Source organism: Castor canadensis, chromosome 11 (genome assembly GCF_047511655.1).
Source record: "Castor canadensis chromosome 11, mCasCan1.hap1v2, whole genome shotgun sequence".
Lineage (NCBI taxonomy): Eukaryota > Metazoa > Chordata > Mammalia > Rodentia > Castoridae > Castor > Castor canadensis.
In genome coordinates this window covers 134,329,809-134,349,648 of record NC_133396.1, presented here as the reverse complement: position 1 = coordinate 134,349,648, position 19,840 = coordinate 134,329,809, and the positions used below count along the sequence as shown (strand labels likewise).

Genomic DNA, 19,840 nt, shown 5'->3' with positions numbered 1-19,840 from the left:
GTAATTTTATCTAGTGTTATCATGCCTTTTTAGTGGAAAGAGATCAATTTCCAGAAATAGACTTTCTGGAATTACCACCTTAACAAATGATTTTGAAATATAATTTGTTTTTATTCAAACATTTTAGGAAGCATTACTTGACAAAACTCTTCTTGATTAGCTTTTAAATATATATACAAAATATGAAAACTATTAAGAAGGAATGTAATTATTAGTGCCAGTTTCTAAAAGAAATTTACAACTATAAGTGGTGCTGTTGTAATCGTATGAAAGTTGATGGCCAACACTTGTTTGCTTTTTGAAACAGCTGCCCTCTTACATAGGAAGAAAGCAAAAAGGATTTGTTTGTTTTTACTTTTTAAAATTTCTCCTCAAAGTCTATTTCTGAATATTCCATCCTCAGAATCTTAGTTACTGTCATAAGGAAGCTATTATTTTTCTCAAATAATCATCAAATGATGAATTCAGAGTATTAATGTGAAAACACTGATTAAACACTGTCTAGCTATTACATCCTTGCTTCTTTGAACTTTGATATTTACCAAAAGAACTTCACTAAACTAACTTCCCAGCAATGCACAGAAATTCAAACACACTCAATGTTAATGACAGCAGGGTTCCAAGAAACAAAGTTCTGAAGCACTTCTAGATATACAAGGTCAGAATCAACCAGCATGTTCCTCTCCATCAATGTCATTCTAATGTTATGGGTTTCCACTGTTGGAGGAGAAGGTAAGTTGAAATCAGATTTGAGTATTTACTTTCTTACTCAAATGTGCTCATTAGTTGTATGTAAGCATATTTTTAAACCAAAAAAAGATGATAACAATTTGGATTACAAATCATAATATTTATCTATATTAATGCAAATAATTAAAAAGATATTATGTTTTCTTCTTTTTCTAAATTCCAAAGTGTTACTAGTAGAGCTGTATATAATTTCTGCTTGGCACTGATTAGAAAACATCCTCTAAAATGTGTGGATATCTTCATAACATTCACACATTGGTTAATTCAAAATATTAAACATATTAAAATGAGGAATTTCCCATTTCAATATAATTATGACTCAACATATCACATTATCTTTTAATAAAACAGTTATAAATTTAGAGTGTATTTTTATTTTTGCATATAAACCAGTGAAATGCCAATAAATCACTTTTTCAGCAACAAATGGGGAAAGTGAAAAAAATCATGTTGCCTCTTTACTAACATCAGAAACAGCCTTAAAGTGTTTTAAACACTTATTTTATTTTATAGTATCACCATTTGAAAGAATTGCAAACAGAACTTTTACCAAGGTATAGGAGACTGACTAAACTGTATAAATGGAATTTCAATCACTGATTTTCAGGAAGGATTTATTTTGTTGTTTTGTTGCTTTGTTAACTGTGGACATCATTGAAGTTTTATTTGTCCAGTTTCTCTTCGGTTCTGACATGAGAAAAAAACAGAAAAAATTAAAATTCTTTTATTTAAGATCCACTCTTACACAAATTGTAAACCATTATTGCTAGGGACTTCAAAATCATTTTATTTTGTTGCTCCTTTAAGGTTGACTTGTAATCCCAGGAGATCAGTCATCTAGTGAGAGAACCATTTTCCCTCCAATGACAGACACTGCTTGGCTTCAATTAGAAACACTTAGGACTCTGATTAGCCTGCAGGGAGGACAAGACCCTCACTGGCAGAGCTGGATTTGAGGTATTTAAATCAATGCTTCTGCTATGTATTGAAAAACTCAAACAAGTGTTAGAGATGGTATTAAAAGGGGATTTCAAAATGAGGAAAAAGCAAAAGAAATGAAAGCAAGAATATAATATGTTTGTCCAAGATAAAACTAGTCCAACATTCAGTTTTGTGGAGAAGCTCTAGTGAAACTGTCTCCAAAATTTGCCCAAGTGTTAAATGTCCTGTAAATCTGTACTGACATCTGTTGGGTGCCTGTTGACACTCTGCAAGATAGTGGAAGATAGTGGAAGCAACATAGTAAAGTAATATTTTTGTATACATAGAAAACTCTACATGGTTTTAATAGAAGAATAGTTATTATCTTTCATCCTGAAGCAAGGAGGCTGGAAAAAAAATGAAAACCCCAAGCATGCCTCACTACAAATTATAATGTCCTAAAAACATTAGGACTGGCTGTGTGTGTGTGTGTGTGCGCGCATCCCATAAGAAATGTATTCCTAAGGTGCTCTCAGAATGTAGAGTGATAGAAATATATCATAATATATCTACACTTTGGAGTGGATGCTTAGAGACTTGTCAAGAGGTTAACATTCGTAGCTACCACCACTGGTGATGCACACAAGAGTATTTGATGTATGCTGTGGAATGCATTTAGAACAATGGGTAGAATAAAATTGGAGGATAGAAGTCACATTATTCTGGATTCAGATGAATCTGTATGTATAATGCATAAAAATCCGGTGCTGTAATTTGAGAGACAGGATAGAGGGTCTCTAAACAACAGCTGTAATAGGTAACAATACACATGGAAGTCTAGACCTGAAAAGCTCTTTAATACTATCTAATGTCAAATTTAAACAATTAAACAACTTCAGGTTTCAGAAGGCTGAATAGCATAGGAATTAATAGTTTCAAATATTGTGCAACATTGATCATTACCATTAGATAAGTGAAAAAGAATGATTTCCCAGATTTGTGAGCTGAATTTGTACATGATGTTTTCCAAAGAAAAAGAGAAATAAAACCCTGTCTTATGCAGTAGTTACATATAAAGACAATATCTTGAGCCTTAATAAAAAGCTGTTGTTCAAAGTACAGTACTCCAAACCTGTAGCATATACACTAGTTTCACTATAAAAGTTCATCAGAATTCAGCTGCAGCTTTATCTTGATGGATTGTTCTTAGTGATTCTTTGTATTCCAAAGTATTTTAGATGAAATTTCATTGACTGTATAATCACAAAAAATCAAAAGGATGACATTAATAAACAATATTACCCACCCCACATCTCTAATGTACTGCAAAATACAGCAGAAAAAATCTGGTAAGTATATCTATGGTTGTCAGTTGAAAAAACAAAGGAATTGGATTGGCAGCTATGTACTACCCCATCCTCCCACCACCACATAGGACATATGCCTCTTCCATCTTGACTCTTCTTAAATTATTGTATGAGGTTTCTTCTTGAAGGGACTGTCTACAAAACAGGTCATATTTCATATTACTTCAAAATTTTAATTTAATGTATTGAAAATTTTGTCCTCAAATACACATGTACTCTTTTTAGCGTATACTAATTGTGTAAAAAACAGCCTGCATTTGGACATTTTCATAAATGTGTGTTAGGTAGGTGAAGGCACACAAGAAGGCATTTGAGTTACATGTGGTTAAGATAAATAAGAGGAAAAAGATCATAAATGAGGTAATTAAATGATTTAATGATTCACTAATGCAGACTACCATTTACTTCTTCGGATTTGTTTTACTTTTCCCAGTGGCACTTTGTGATTTTCCACAAATAAACCATGGAATTCTGTATGATGAAAAGAAACATAAGCCATCTTTCCCAGTTTCTACTGGGAAATTTTTCTACTACTCCTGTGAATATAATTTTATATCTCCTTCAAAATCATTTTGGACCCAAATAACATGCACAGAAGAAGGATGGTCACCAACACCAAAGTGTCTCAGTGAGTACACATCCCAATTATTACAGGAGATTCAGTGAAAAGAGAAGAACCCCAAGTAATGATGAGTATATTTAATGACTAACAGTTCTTTTCAAATATTGATTTTGTAGTCACTACATTTTTCCTTTGAAAGAAAGCCAGTTTATATATGCATTGTTCTGAAATAACCATTCTCTCAACTATTAAATGAAAAATGTTTTTACTTTTATATTATCCATAAATCACTTCTTTCATCCTTAAAATCTTTATCAATATTAACACTTCAGTGAAAGTATGGAGCAAATCCAGGTGATGACAGATGTAGCAAAAGAGAAAAACAGTGGAAGACAGAAAAGTTTAGCCAATGAAATAGTGACAGTTATCTCCTCCTGTAAGAAACATCCATGAGAAATTGGTATTTAAGACAGTTTTGTATTTAAAAGAATTAATAAAGTATTATATAAAAAATGCCATACAAGAGCAGCATGAAATACTAATCTCTGTTCTAATATAAGAATAAATCACATACAGTTTCATGACCTAAATTCATTCAAAATATTTTTATATTTGAGCTCAGTTTTGAAAAATTTATAGTTTTTAAAATATTTTAAAATGCAATTTTACTTTTTTATACTATGTTGATATGGCACACTAATCATATTTTTCTTTTAGGGCTGTGTTTCTTTCCTTTTGTAGAAAATGGTCATTCTGTATGCTCAGGACATACACACCTGGAAGGGGAAACTGTACAAATTCTTTGCAATCGTGGCTACAGCCTTCAAAACAATGAGAAAACCATCTCATGTACAGAAAGGGGATGGTCTACTCCCCCCGTGTGCATTTCCACCTGTGAGTACAGTACTATCCTCTGCATCCTGCTGTCATCTAGATTTTTAAAGAGAATTCTATTATCAGAGTTAAATACAGGATTTGCCACTTGCTCCTGTCATTAGACATTTGATTTTTAGTTCCAATGGTGTCTAAGTGGATGTGCAAATAGCATAGTTTTCTATGAGAAAATATGAGATTGTATTTTGAGGCCTGTCTCCTTATGTTTAAGTCACACCCATTTATTGTCTACATTATCAAATTAGTTGGCAATAAATAATCACAAAACTAAAATATTGGAGTGAAAAAGTCTAATGCTTTTTAAAAATGTTGACAGTTTTTAATATTTTCAATTATCTGTGGGTTTGTGGGTTTATTATGGGGATATGTAGTCTGTCTCATTGATCTCATATCACATTTTATGCCTGACTATTCTGCTTGGTTATTATGACTTGGTAGTAGGTAGTGGAGTAAAGTATTCTGACATTTTTTGGCTTTGTACCTTTAGTTCAAGACTTCTTTGGCTGTTTGTTGTGATTCCACATAAATTTTAAAATTGTTTATCTGGTGTTTGAAGAATGCTATTGGTGTTACATAGGACTGTAGCTAAGGCTGAGAATCAGTTTGTGTAGTACGAACACAGCACAATAGAAATTCTTCCACTCGTTGAACGTGAAAGATACGTTCAGTTTGTGTGTGTCTGTCTTCTTCGATTTCTTTTATCAGCTTTTTGTAATTTCATCATAGAGCTCTTTTACTACCTTAGATTAACTGTAGATATTTTTATACCTATTTTGAATGGGAACGTTTTCATCATTGCTTTCTCAGCAAGTTCAGTGTTGGTTTGTAAAATGGTACTAATTTTTGTGTGTAGATTTTGTATCTTGTTACTTTACTGAATTCATTTATTGGTTCTAATACTCTTTAGGTAGAGTCTTTAGTTTTTCTTAATGTAGAATTGCATCATCTTCGAGCAGAGATAATTTAACTTCCTCCTTCTTATTTGTATACCTTTAATTATATTGAATAATATTATATAAATATTATAATATTTAATTATATTGAATAAAAGCAATGAGAGTGGATATCTTTGTCTTATTTCAAATTTTAGAAGAAATGCTTTCTCCTTTTAGCATAATGCTGGCTGTGAGCTTGTCACAAATAAATTTATTATGTTGAGGTGTGATCCTTTCATGTGTGTTCTGAGTTTTTATGATGAAGAGATGTTGAGTTTTGTCACATGTTTTTGTGCATCTACTGAATTGGTCATATGATGTTCTCCTTCATTCTGTCCATGTGATGCATTATGTTTATGGATGTTCATATGCTGACATTCTCGCATCATGGAAATGATCTTTTTAATGTGATATTAGACTTTATTTGTGAGTATTTGTTGATAATTTTTGCAACCATGTTCATTGGGGATATTGGCCTAAAGATTTCTTTTCTGCTGTATCTTTTTGGTAACAGAATAATGCTGGTCTCAATGAATGCATCTATCTGGAAGGCTCCCTTCACTTTCAACCTTTGAAATACTTTGGAAAGAACTGGTTTTAGTTCTGCATTAGATATTTAGTAGAATTAAGAAATGAAGTCATCTGGTCCTTGTATTATCTTTGGCAGATACTTTCATTACTGATTCAGTCTCACTATTTGATGTTTGTCTATTAACATTTCTTTATGTCCTTTCCATTCATTTCCGGTAGGTCATATGTGTCCAGAAATTTATTCTTTTCTTGTACATTTTCCAGTTTATCAGTTCATGGTTGTAATACACTTCTGTGGTATCAGTTTTAATGTGTCCTTTTCATCTCTGATTTTATTTGGGTCTTCTCTCATTTTTCCTTGTTAATCTAGCTACAATGTCAAATTCTTTATCTTTTCAAAGAAAAACCCAACTTTTCTTTACACAAATTTGTAGGGTGGGTTTGAACTAAGAGCTTTGTGCTTGCAAAGTAGGTGCTCTACTACTTGAGTCAAACCTACTTAGTCATACCTCTAGTTATTTTGGAGAAAGGGTCTTATGACCTATTTTCACAGACTGGCCTGGAACCACAATCCTCCCTATCTCATCTCCAATCTTTTATGTCCAGCACTAAGGATTATTTATTTTAATTTCTATTGTATTCTCAGTTCTAGAATTCTTATTTTTAAATGATTTTCAATCGACATATTTGTCATATCAATGCACATTTTTATTATCTTTTCTATTTTGAAATTTTTCTGATTCTTAATTTGATGAATGATCTAATTTTATTGTAGACACATCTGGTGCTATATTTTGAGATGCACATTTTATCTAAAATTCCTATGTAGCAGGTCTCCATTACCATGATGCTGGTTAAGTCTAGGTTTCCCACTTGCCTCTGGCTATGAGACAGAATATTACAGAAAAGTCTTGCCTCCTCAATGTGTGGATTGCCTCTGGTATCAGAGAGTATAGAGACTAGAAATTGATACTCCTTGATGTCATTTCTAGATTACGTCATATCTTAGTACAAAAAGATTTTCCTTTTGCTAGGTTTCTTTATCCTGGACCTCTGATTAAAGGGGTAGATTTCTGTTGGGATTTTCTTTCTTTACTGAATCCTGATATCATTCCTCAGTGTGTTCTTCTCCAGTAATCAATCCAAGATACAGAGAAATTCAATACAGAACTCAAATAGCACAATAAAGTCCCATTTCTTGAACACTGAAGTTCTTAGCCAGACTGAATTTTCTATTGATCAGAGTCTTACAGTTTCTTAAAAATAATATGTCTAACATTTTAGTTGTACTTATCTAGATCAACTGTGGCTGCACTATATCTGGATTTCAACAAGGTAATTTCACCATGGACTTTCTGAAGTTTTCAGGAACATGATAAAAATTGACCAATTACATGTTTTATTTGTTTGTAGTTTCATTAAATAACCTTATCTGGTTATCAGACATAGGACTTTCTTCTCAATCTTGCTTCATCATTTATTTGTGTAATCAAATAGTTTACTGTTTTAGGGGATATACATATAAAATCACAACTGGAATGACACAAAAGATGATGAAAGAGAATCTATGTTAAGACAGATCAAAGAGAATCCTGTGTGCCAAGTTAAATTTAATAAGATGGAATTTAGCAGTGATGACTCTCAGATTCTAGGCATGGGTCAAAGAAATGAGATGCTTAGTTCAGACAGAATCAAAATAGCAATAAAAATCAGTGAATATTTTAGTGAATTTTAGGATCAATATGAGTCAATGCTGTGATGGAACCGCATAGTTCATTATGAGGCCATGAACTGAGTTGTTAGCGAGTACGAAGTAAAATCAAGTGTTCTAAGGACTGCCAAACTCTGGTAATCAGACCTTATGTGGAATACTATATTGTGTTCAAGCACCGCCTTGTTTCTACACAAGACACAAGTGTAACAAAGTGGCTAAAACCTGTTGTAATAATGCCAACTTGTAACTATATTTTATTCTGCATTTTGAAAGACATCTCATTGGAGTAATTCATTTCATTTATATTCTATGCAACATTGTAATGAGACAGATAACTACATTGATTCTGCATTTTACACTAGTTTCCAATTCTCTGCTCTGTAATTGAATGTGTATTTTAGCTTATTTGTAAAAAAAAAAAAAAAAGTCACTTCCTGCAATCCAAAGACTCAATATTGCCCCAGACACAGTTATTGTTAAATGATACATATACTGACACAGCATGATGCAATTCATGAAATCCAAGGGTAAATAGCAAATATTCTAAATCTTTAAAAAGTAAAAGAGGTTGTTTGGAAGCCTGGTGTTGGTGGCTACAACTGGTAATTCTAGCTACTTGGGAGGCTGAGATCTGAACGATCACATTTGATGTCATCCTGGGCACATATTTCTCAAGATTCCGTCTCAAAAATAACCAAAGAAAATGAACTGGAGGTTTGACTTAAACAGCAGAACACCTGCTTTGCAAGTGCAAAGCCCTGAGCTCATACCCCAGTCCCGCCAAAAGAAAAAAAAAGTGGTGTGGAAAAAATGTAAATGTTAATTAAAAGGAATGAAACTAAATCCTAAATAAGCACTTTAATTTCAGCAATGGTGACTTCATGAAAATAGGACTGTACCTATTAGTCAATGATGGGGATAGGGACCACAGACCAAGAGAGTGTACACAGAGAGATATCCATCTCTAACATTTGTTAACAAAATACATGTTGTGTTAGCAAGAAACCAGCATTTATATATCACCAGTGTGGAGGAACTTTTTGAAAAACCTCTTTTATCAAACAAAAAGGAATATTAATAAATAAATTTAAGGATGCTGTAAAATATTTCTGTATGAGTGCATGTGTACGCAGGTGTGTGTGCATCTGCCTATGTGTGTGTCTATATGTGTGTGTATAGGATGTGTGGCTCTGATTGTGTGTGTATGTATGTGCCTGTGTGTGTGCACAAGCAAGTGTGTTAACAGGTTACATAAAGTTTCCTGAATAGAATAATACTTCATGGAAAAAAAGGAATTCTATTCTGATATTTAAAATACTATTTGTTTCTAAAGAAAGACCTAATTTTCCAGCAAAAACTAGAAACAAAGGAATGTTTATCATAATTTCAACTATTTGAATATTAACAACTTTTCATAGTCCACTTCTCTGGTGACCCCCAAGATATAATTTCAACTTCATTAGCAAAGGCCACCTAATATACTTCGGTCAGCTGAATTCTATACTTTGCTTTTTATGCAAACTTAAATACTGCATGTATGATTTTATTAATACTGGAAGATAATTAATTGATGAAATAATTTATCTCTGATATCACTGTTCACTAAAATAAAATTTTTACTTACACTTTTTTCTTGTAAGTGAAATCTTGTGATTTTCCACAAATAAAACATGGACGTCTATATTATGAAGACAGACATAAACCATACTTTCCAGCACCTATAGGAAAACGATATGGCTATTATTGTGATTACAATTATGTGACTCCTTCAAACTCACACTGGGACTATATTTACTGCACAAAGGAAGGATGGGTGCCAGCAGTGCCATGCCGCAGTAAGTAAATGTCTTCACAATTACGTAAATACAATTCTTCCAAAGAGTGGAAAGAAAAGAGCACATAAGTGATAACAAATAAGTCTGGAATGACAAAAATAATGCCAAAGGCCAGTTGTGGTGGTGCACACCTGTAATTGCAGCACTCAGGATGTGCAGGCAATAGGATTGTGAGTCTCAGGCCAGCCTAGTGAGACACAGTGCATAAAAAATGCAGATGGGGACCAAAGGAAGATTTTTAGGAACAAAACCTCCCTGTTTTGTCCTTTATAATTAATTCTTTATTAAAATCACGTGAAAAGTGAAGATGGGACTTCACATGAATAATTTCTCATTTACACAGGTTTTAATTATAAAACTAAAGATAAATAACATCCTTTTAAAACAAATTTTTTCCAGTACTTTTAGTTTTTCTTAACTTCACATTATTTTTGAATGTTATACAATCCATTTCAATATTGCAAAGATACATTTTTAATTAGTGTTTTGGCCAAATTAATTTTTTTTTCATTTAGTATTATCTTGCTGCTTAGGACAATGTGTTCTCAGATATGTGAAGCTTGGAATTTCTCCATCTTTATCAAGAACATATATACAGGATCAATCTGTGAAAATTCAGTGCTATCTTGGCTATAGTCTTCCAAACAAGGAGAACACAATTGTGTGTACAGAGAGTGGCTGGTCCCCTCCTCCCGAATGCATCCCTGTCAGTAAGTACACTGCTGTGATAAGCAGATAGACTGACCTACAGTAACTATGTAGATGTGTATAAGTGAATGCACAGATTTCTTGATTAGTATATAGCAAAATAAAAGCCCCTATCAGTAGGCATTACTCTAGAGTACAAATGAATACTATATTTAAGTCATGATAACATACATATAGAAATTGCCTAGTCACTCAATGGTAAATGATTATAAAATTAAGTAGAATAGTAGACAAGAATGTCATTCATCTGTCCAAGAAATGATACAACATTTTTACAGCTGTGCTGTTTGTCTCTGAATTTCTCTGGGTCATTTAAGTAGGGGTGGATTTCCTGGGATATTGTGCGTGCTCTGCTTTAAAAGGATTTTTCTAGTGCTGTCCCCATAAACATTTATGTTCACAGTTCATTCCTGTTCTCCATACTTGCTAATGAAGTCACATTTAAAAGTTTACAAAATAAATTCTTATTATCTCTTATGCTTTCACTTCAACAAAATCAGAGAACAAGAGGGAGGAACAGATTCTGCCTGGAAGCAAGTGTGGGGGGGATACAAACAATGTATACACATGTATACATTGTAAATGTAAAAATGATAAAATTAATTAAAAAATAAAATGTTACAGCACCATAGTGTTGGTATGCATCTTTTATTATGAATCAGCTTTAGCACCTATGGTCATAAATTAATTGGCAGTTAATTATTTTAATCTGTGAATGTTGTTTGATGTTCTTAACATCTTTTGGTTGGTTTTGGTATTTATTGTGGAAATCAGCATTTCTAAATATTACATATTTCAATTGCATCATTTCAAATGTGTTTTCCACTTCATGGCTTGTATTTTTATTTTTATTAGTTAACACACAGTAACTGCTCCTATACTATGAAATTACCAATTGTTTTGAATAATGTTTTTATTCTTCTTAAAGTAAAACTTCTTCAGGAATATAGAGACATTATACATTTCATTCTAAAAGTTATAATATTTTGTCTCTTTTTCATGTTTTTAATTCTTTTGGATTAGATTTTTATACACAAAAATAATCTATTTTTAATAAAAAGTCTGGAAAGCCCCACATATACATTATCTAATATTGCATTTCCTCATATACCATAGGTCTTTATGCCATGACTATTATTCTGTATATTCTATTTTGCAATATTTAATAAATAATTCTTCAACTCATGTTGTCATAATCCTCAACCATAGAGCAAATTTATAGTAAGTATGGATATCTAATCAAGAACTTTCACCCTAATCTTTTTTGTTAATTAGTGTCATTTTGGGAGAGGCAGGGCTTTAATCTTCCATATACTTTAAGGTCACTTTATCAAGTTCCATTATTTAGATTCTGGTGGAAATTATGTTGAATCTCTAGAATAATTTTTGGATAATCCACAACTTTGTAATGCTCAGCCTTCTTATTTTGGATGGAGTATGTTTCTAAATTTTTTGGTATTCTCAATGCCTGCCAATTGTGTGCTACTACAAATTTTGCTGATAAGAAGCTTTTGGTTTGATAAGTTCTATATTTTTGTAGAGAATGTGTATAATAATTATAAGCAGGATGACTGAAAACCAAGAATGATGCCATATAGTCTCTTTATTCTGACTTCTTCTTGCAGTTTCTCAATTTGTCTTGCATTTTTAGAACTTATAATATTTACTGCACTCAAAGAGAAATGTCCATGAAGACTTTCATCTTCACTGGCTTCCAAGTGACAAAAAGTCTATCAGTGTTCTCGTGAAGGATGGGAGAGAGATTTAAAGATGCGAACACTCTATCTTTTATTCTTCTACATTGTGCTGAAGTTTATTAAAAGTGGTCATATCCTTCATGACAGATTATCTACTGATACTCAACAACTCTTGAACTATATTTGGAATTTTATTCCTTCACGGGCTACTCAAAATGAACTCTAGGTAGTAATACTTTCTATCTATTTAGATAGTTCCTGTGTGAATCCACCCCAAGTGAAAAATGCCACTATAGTATCAAGACAGATGGACAAATATCCACCTGGTGAAAAAGTACGTTATGAATGTAACCAACCTTTTGAAATATTTGGGGAAGTAGAGGTGATGTGTCTAAATGGAACATGGACTGAACCACCTCAATGCAAAGGTAAAGTATTAACTTCCTCAATTTTTGTTAGAGAAGATAATTATCACAAAATATGTTTATAAAAATAAAGTGGAGTTATTCTTGTTGACAATATTTTTGAATGCAAATAAAATGATAAGGCTAAAAGTTTTATTCTCTTTGTGAATTGAGCCAGGAAATAGTATATATTTTCTTCAAGATAGATCCAGCCAGATTGAAGGAAAAAGGGAACCAAGGAAAGTTCTTCATTTTAATAATTAAGACATTGTTATATCCTGAGGAATATATATGTAAAAATATATCATGTACATTTGACAGTACTAAATAGACACCCAATTTGGGCTGTGGCATATGTAGTAGAAGATCAAACATAGAATCTGATATAACTTTTGGCATCTTCAGTATATATATAATATTTGAAGGTATGTGACTGCTGAGGTCATCTTGTGGATTTCTGTATGAACAAAAAGAAGTAAGGGTACTTAGTCATGAGCACTCCACTATGGACAGCTCAGGAAATAAGGAAAACTAACAGTGGAGACATTATATCATCCATTTCCATTTTTAACATTAATTTTCACCTGGTGTTTTTCTCTTCAATTGTACCTATTTTGTTCTTGTGAAGTGAATTTGATAATTATGGCATATACTTGGGTCTTCTTAACCAGTCCATCTTGCTATTCTCAAGCTTTAATTGATATATTTAGACCATTTACATTTAAAGTAATTATCAATATGATGAAGCCATCTATCAGTTTATTTGATTGTGTTTGTTTTCTCTCTTTCTCAGTCTAGTTTCTCTTTTCCTCCTTCTTTCTAGGGGATGATTTGAGAAGAATTTTATTTGGATTTATCTTTACTATTTCTGAGTGTATCTTTCTGATAGGTCCCCCCCCCCATTCCTTAAAGTTGTTGCTCTAGGTATTAGTACTGCTCTCTACTAGTGTCAACATTTTATACTTCATTTCAAGTATGGAAACTTCATTTAACTCCATTTACCTTTCCCACATTGTAAGTTAAATGCCATTAATATTTCCTGTATGTACATTGAGCACCATTGTAAAATGATACAATTTTGTTTCACATATCAAACACAGCAGAGGAAACTCATTAGGAGAAAGATAGCCTATTATGCTATATGCCATTCTTTTCATCAGTTGCATTGTTTTTCTTCTCCCTTGTGAAGTCTCAAACACCTATTAGTATCTTTTCATTTTCATTTGAAGAATTCCTTTAGTTATACTAAAGGTAACTCTGCTGGGAGGTAGTCTACTCAGGATGTAAAAGGAAAAGCTTGGAAACAGAGAAGATGAGAGAGAGTAATGAAGGTGAATATGACAAAGCACTTTGTATACATGTATAGAAATGTCATAATGAAACTCCTTATTGTGCGTAATTAATATACACTGATAAAATAATATAAGTTAAACAAAGGTAACTGCTGGAGAAAGATTCTCTTAGTCTTCATTTGTCAGAGAATGTTTTCATTTATGATTTTATTCTAAAGGATAGAGTCACTGAATATAGAATTTGAGGTTAACAGTTCTTTTCTTTCAATTCCTGTGGTCTCTATGGTCACTGATGACAAACCAACTTTCATTTGATTCTAATGCTACATTAGATAAGACATAGTTCCTATGTTGCTGATTTCAAAACTTTTTTTCTTCATTTTCATTATGATATGTCATAGCCTGACTTTCATTGGTTTATCATGTTGGAGTTCACTCAGCTTCTTGAATATGTAGTTTTGTGTGTTATGCCCAATCTTTTTCATTGTTTCATCAAACTAGCATCTATCTCTCATACTCTTCAACTTTTTATTTTCTTCTAAAGACTCCCCAAAAAGTGACTAGATTTAGGATTTTGTTTTAGGTTTTTATGCAATACTCAGCATAATTTCTGTTGTTCTATCTTCAGTGCTACAATCTTTTAAGCCCTCCTGTGAGGGTTATTTTCTTAATTCTTTTGTACATTAGATCTGAAATTCTTATTGTTTTTTTTAATGGCAACCTCAACATCTTTGCCTGATCAGTGCATTTTTATTACCTTTTCTGTTTTGACGTCCTCTTGGTACTTAATTGGTGAATGATTTTTAATTTTATTGTAGACATATTCAGTGTTATATTTTAAGATTCACATTGTATTTAAATTTCCTATTTACCAGGCCTCTCTTATCACAACATTGAATGTAGGTTTAACAGAAATGGGGGGGTGAGAACTTGCATCCTCAATGTGTGAGTTGCCTCTGATATTAGAAAATAAAGACTGGACATTGGTGCTCTGTGATGTCTTTTCTAGATTGGGTCATATCTTGATCCAAAAATTTTTGTCTTGCTAGGTTACTGCCTCTTGGTCTTATGGTTAGAGAGATAGGTTCCACTTGAGATTTTCTTTCTTTATTGGATCATGATATCATTCCTGAGTGTGTTCTTCTCCAGTACTCCATCCAGGATGCAAAAGAGTTAGGAAAAGAACTCAAGTAGCACACTACATTGCCATTTCTTGAGCCCTGAAGTTCCTATTGAGACCAAGTTCTCTTTTTTTCCAGAGACTTAGAGTCTCTTGAAAAATGTCCTATGTTTTTATTTGTACTTACTTAGCTGAAGTAAAGTAGAATTGTTTTTTACTCATCTTCACCACATTAGAAAGCCAATAATTCCCCATAACATTCTATGAATTTATAATCCTTTGTTTAGAGATATAAAAATCTTACAATATGTTATATGTAAGAACATGACACTGTCTCAGGTATCTATCTGCTCAGCAATTATTTGTTCAGCCATTTTTAATATTAGGATATCACAGAGCAAACATATTTTTATATATGCCTTCAGTGAAGTGAAAGGATAAACTTAAAAGTGTAACTCCCCATTTATATGTTTGAATTTTCTTCAAGCAATCTTTCTATAACCAGAAATCACACAAGTGTTGATATTTTATAGAGCACTGTATTTGTATTAGCTTATATTAGCCTGTACATTGACTTGGTCTCTCGATAAATCAAATGATGTTTTCAGATTCTACAGGAAAATGTGGACCTCCTCCACCTGTTGACAATGGTGACATTACTTCATTCCCATTGCAAGAATATGCACCACATTCTTCAGTTGAATATCAATGCCAGTCCTTGTATCAACTTCAGGGAAACAAGAAAATAACATGCAGAAATGGAGAGTGGTCAGAATCACCCAAATGTTTAAGTAAGTTCACCAATAAACTCAGGGACCCTGAGAAAATCACTGCAATGGTTACATATTCAACTGTTTATAATAGAACATTTATAGATTAAAAAATAGCTATCTTGCTGAATGACTGACAACCAAATATTAAAGATTTTGGAATTCTTGTTATTTAAAAATGCTTAACTAACAAATAAAATTACATATATTCATGGTTTAACAATGTTACAATTTTTGAGTTATACTATTATTTTAAATTTGTGATTAAAATACATTGCCTGTCAATATTTTCATTATTTCTTTTGTTTTTGGTGGGACTGGGGGTTGAACTCAGGTTCTCATTCTTGCTAGGCAGGCACACTACCACTTGAGCCATTCCACCAGCTCCTGATTGTCCATATTAAGGAGGGTCATAGCGCTATTTCCATATACACATGCAGTTGGCACGGATCAAATCCAACCTCACTTCATCCATCTTTGCCCCCACATGCACACTTCCCAAACTCTACTACTCACTATTCTACATTCACATTGAGTTTTTAAATTTTCCCTATATGAGAGAGAATACATGAGACTTTTCTGGCTTATTTCACTAAAATAATGTCCTTTAGTTCCACCCGTTTCACTATAAAAGATATATGTCTTTTTAATGATTAGACAATATACCATTATATGAACATACCACATTCTCTCTACTAATTTATCTACTGATGGACATCTAGACTGATTCCAGATCCTAGTGAATAGTGGTGTAATAGACATGTGTGTGCAGATTTGGGTATGATGACTTCATTTCTTTGCATATATCCCAAGAAAAAGGACACAAGGAACATATGTGGTAGATCTAGTTTTAGGTTTTGAGAAACCTCCATACTGTACTCCATTACGGCAGTCCTAAGTTACACACCCTTCAATGCAGTATGAGTTCCTTTTTCTCTTCAAGCTCATGAGCTCTTGATATTTTTAGGGTTTTTTTCTTTTTTGTAATGGCCACTCTAAGTGGGCGATATGATATCTCATTTTGGTTTTGATTTACAATTCCATAACGACTAATGATGTTAAGGATTTTTCATATATTTGTTGACTATTTGTATTTCTGCTTTAAAAGTTTTTTATTTGGATGATTTTTCCTACTTTTTGTTGGTTAACTGTCTTTTTGTTAAGCTTTTTGAATTCATCATATATTCCAGATATGAACTCTGTGTTACCTTAGGTAACATGGACATTTTTTTAACACTAATTTTTCCAATCCATGGGTATGGGAGATCCCTTCAATTTTTGATTTCTTCAGTTACTTTCATCAAGTTATTATAATTTTCATGGTAGAGCATTTTCAATCCTTTTGTTGAATTTATTGCTAGATTGGATTTTGGAGCTATTGAGAATGAGAGTTCTTTCATTAATTATCAGCTAATTGGCTATTGCTATCTAGAAAAGCACTGAATTTTCTATACTGACGTGATATTATGCTACTTCTCTGATTTTTTTTACCAGTTGTTATGTTTTTATAGGGTTTCCTATACACAGAGTCATATCATCTCCAATCAGGGACAATTTGATTTTCCCCCCTTCCTGTTGTATGCTTTCTCTCTCTTAATTGCTCTAGTAAAAATTTTGGTTTAGCTATTCTGTCATTTAATAAGCTTTCTATGCCCGTAACTCTTTTCTTTTTTCCTTTGTATATATTGAAAATAAAGAAATCTCTTTGTTCAGTGGTGCTCAAAAAGACTTTAATGCTCTTGTCTTTCTATTTTCTCTTTACTTCTCTCTCTCTCTCTCTCTCTCTCTCTCTCTCTCTCTCTCTCTCACCCTCTCCCCCACCCTCCCCCACTCTCTGTCTGCCTGAGATATTTTTAAATATCTGCTTCAGGTTCAGATATTTTTTCCTGCACTTGATCTAGTCTATAGTTGACATTGTCAAATGAATGTTTATTCAACATGTTGAACCACTCATTTTCAAAATTCTTGTTTGATTCATTTTTCAAACTTTATCTCTTTCATGGATTTCTCATTCATAACCTCCACTGTCCTCATTTAGTTGTTTTTCTGTGTTGTTTTGAAAATCATTTACATTTTAGAAATCATTCATTTAAATACTCTATCCAACATTTCATTTACTTCAGTATCTTTGAACTGAGTTACTGGAGAGGTGTCATGTTGCCTTAATTCTTCATATTCTTGGGTTTCTGTGTCAACATTCACACATCTGGTGGCTCTATTATCTCTGCCACATTGGTCTGGCTTTCTTAGTACAAAGTTTTCTCCTGAAGATGTGTCTTGGAGTCTCAATTTTTCATGTGATATTAGAGTTCTTTCCAGGTAGGCACCACAGTGTAACCTCCCTATGCCTTCTGTGCCTATAACTAAAGACTTTGGACAATATGTGTGCCACTGTCTCTGTGAGCAATATAAGACTGAGGATACTCATAGCAGTCCAGACAGCAGAGGGTGTGAGTGCTCACCATGTGGGTAATCTGACCATGGAGGGGGGGCCCCAATCAGGTGATAGAAGTGCCTCAGGTACTGTTGATTCTAGCTTTGCTGCTTTCAAGGGTCCCAGGCCCTGGCAGCCCCACAGTGCAGACAGGTCTGAAGCATTTGTCCTCTGAGTGGTCACAGGTGTGAGACCAGGTGTCTCATGGGGACAGACAGTAGTGGGAACAACAGCACCTCCACTGTGACATTTATCCCAAGACATCACAGTAGTGCATGATCAGATTTGTTGTACAGGAAGGGTGGCAGTAGATTTGAAATGGTTATGTGGTGGCAGGAACTACGCATTATTCTCTGATGCTTTTGTAGCAGTGCACCCCCAAGTGTCACATGATATCTGGAGCATAAGCCTTGTTCCCAGTTTCTTGAGGTGGACAGTGTGTTGATTTCATATACTTAAAATTATATAATTATATAAACAAAATTAATATACATCAATCAGTATCCTTAGTTTCCAATTCACATGTATATTTTGAAAGCAATTAAAATTTTCTTTCTTCCCTAATTTCAAGTTATTACAGTTTTCTTATTAGAGTCACTTTGCTTTACATTAAATTTATACCTCTTGTAACTCAGTTTGTGTTCTTGAAATGAAAGATTCTGAAATGGAAAGCCCTTAAAATCATAATTGATCTTATGAATCTTTGATAGTAAAATATTTTTATCCCTCATTAGCACATATTTTGATATCATTTACTAGCACTTTTATCTTTAATTCTACATTACATTTTTGCAGAGTTTGCTTGGAAAGGGTTTTGATAAAGAATCCCCAAGGCATTATCCAACATTGTATTAAATACTTGATAGTATTCATAGATTTGTGTACTACTTAATATTTTTGGTCATTTATCTTTCAGGTCCATGTGTAATATCTGAGGAAATTATGAAAAATCATAACATAGTGTTCAAGTGGATAGTAATGCAAAAGCTTTACACCCCATCAGGGACGATGGTGGAATTTAAGTGTAAACGTGGATATCATCCAGCAACATCTACACCTTTTCATACAATGTGTTATGATGGTAAACTAGAGTATCCCACATGCAGAAGAAGTTATGGCTAGAAGTTTTACTATAATTTAAATGTGCCCCTTTGTTCAAAATTTTTCATTATTCATCCATGTCTCAATTTTTTTAAGTATCTTTGCCCATTCTTCATAACAGAGCATTTGTGTTTATATTTGATGATGAACTTGGCATCTGAGAGACCATTGCCACACTTCATTTAGCACTGCATTCAAACCTGATGAACCAAAATGCCATGTTCCCACGACATAACACCTCTATGGCAAGACATTAGATATAATTACTTCAGAGATTATCTGTACCCATCATTCTCCTTACTGTCTTAGCTTTCTGCATAGTTTCTGTGTCTCCCCAAAGTAGTCATTTCACGATAAGTGTAAAAGCTATAATTTCTATGTTCAAAATTATATCACTTCACCAATCTGTAAAAAATAAAGTCATACCTTACACTATCAATAAATTACTACTTCTTACTTATCTATCAGTAAGTAAATGTAAAAATGATGACATGTATGCACTTCTAAACTGCATCAATCTAGCACATTTAGCAATGCAATGAAACATAGAAAGGAATCAAAGTTTTAATTCAGTCTATGATTATACAGCTATAATAGTATTGGCATAAAAATTATAGAAATATAAGATAAGTTATAAACACACAAAAACAGCACACATAGACTTTGTGTCATGGATTAATATTTATTAAAAATTATAGGCAGTAAATGCAATAAAATATTTAAAAACTGTATTTGTCTATTAGACATCATAGAGTTAAGAGTTGTTTAATTCCTTTAGAGAGACAATCTCATATAGTGGTCAAAC

At 32.9% G+C, this 19,840-nt stretch overlaps 1 protein-coding gene across 3 annotated transcripts; it reads left to right on the top strand.

Moving 5' to 3' along the window:
• Window positions 1-585: 585 nt before the first annotated feature.
• LOC109674876 (complement factor H-related protein 1-like) lies at window positions 586-19,495 on the top strand. 3 transcript variants are annotated; one of them, XM_074048750.1, is made up of 8 exons: window positions 586-732; window positions 3,472-3,666; window positions 4,318-4,494; window positions 9,315-9,509; window positions 10,043-10,219; window positions 12,166-12,342; window positions 15,339-15,521; window positions 18,851-19,495. In XM_074048750.1, exons 1-8 carry the CDS (start codon window positions 675-677, stop codon window positions 19,054-19,056), a joined length of 1,368 nt encoding a protein of 455 aa, XP_073904851.1. In that variant the 5' UTR covers window positions 586-674; the 3' UTR covers window positions 19,057-19,495. The 3 variants fall into 3 exon arrangements, with proteins under 3 accessions (XP_073904851.1, XP_073904850.1, XP_073904852.1); XM_074048749.1 differs by having other exon boundaries at window positions 10,025-10,219; XM_074048751.1 differs by lacking the exon at window positions 10,043-10,219.
• The last annotated feature ends 345 nt before the right edge of the window (window positions 19,496-19,840 follow it).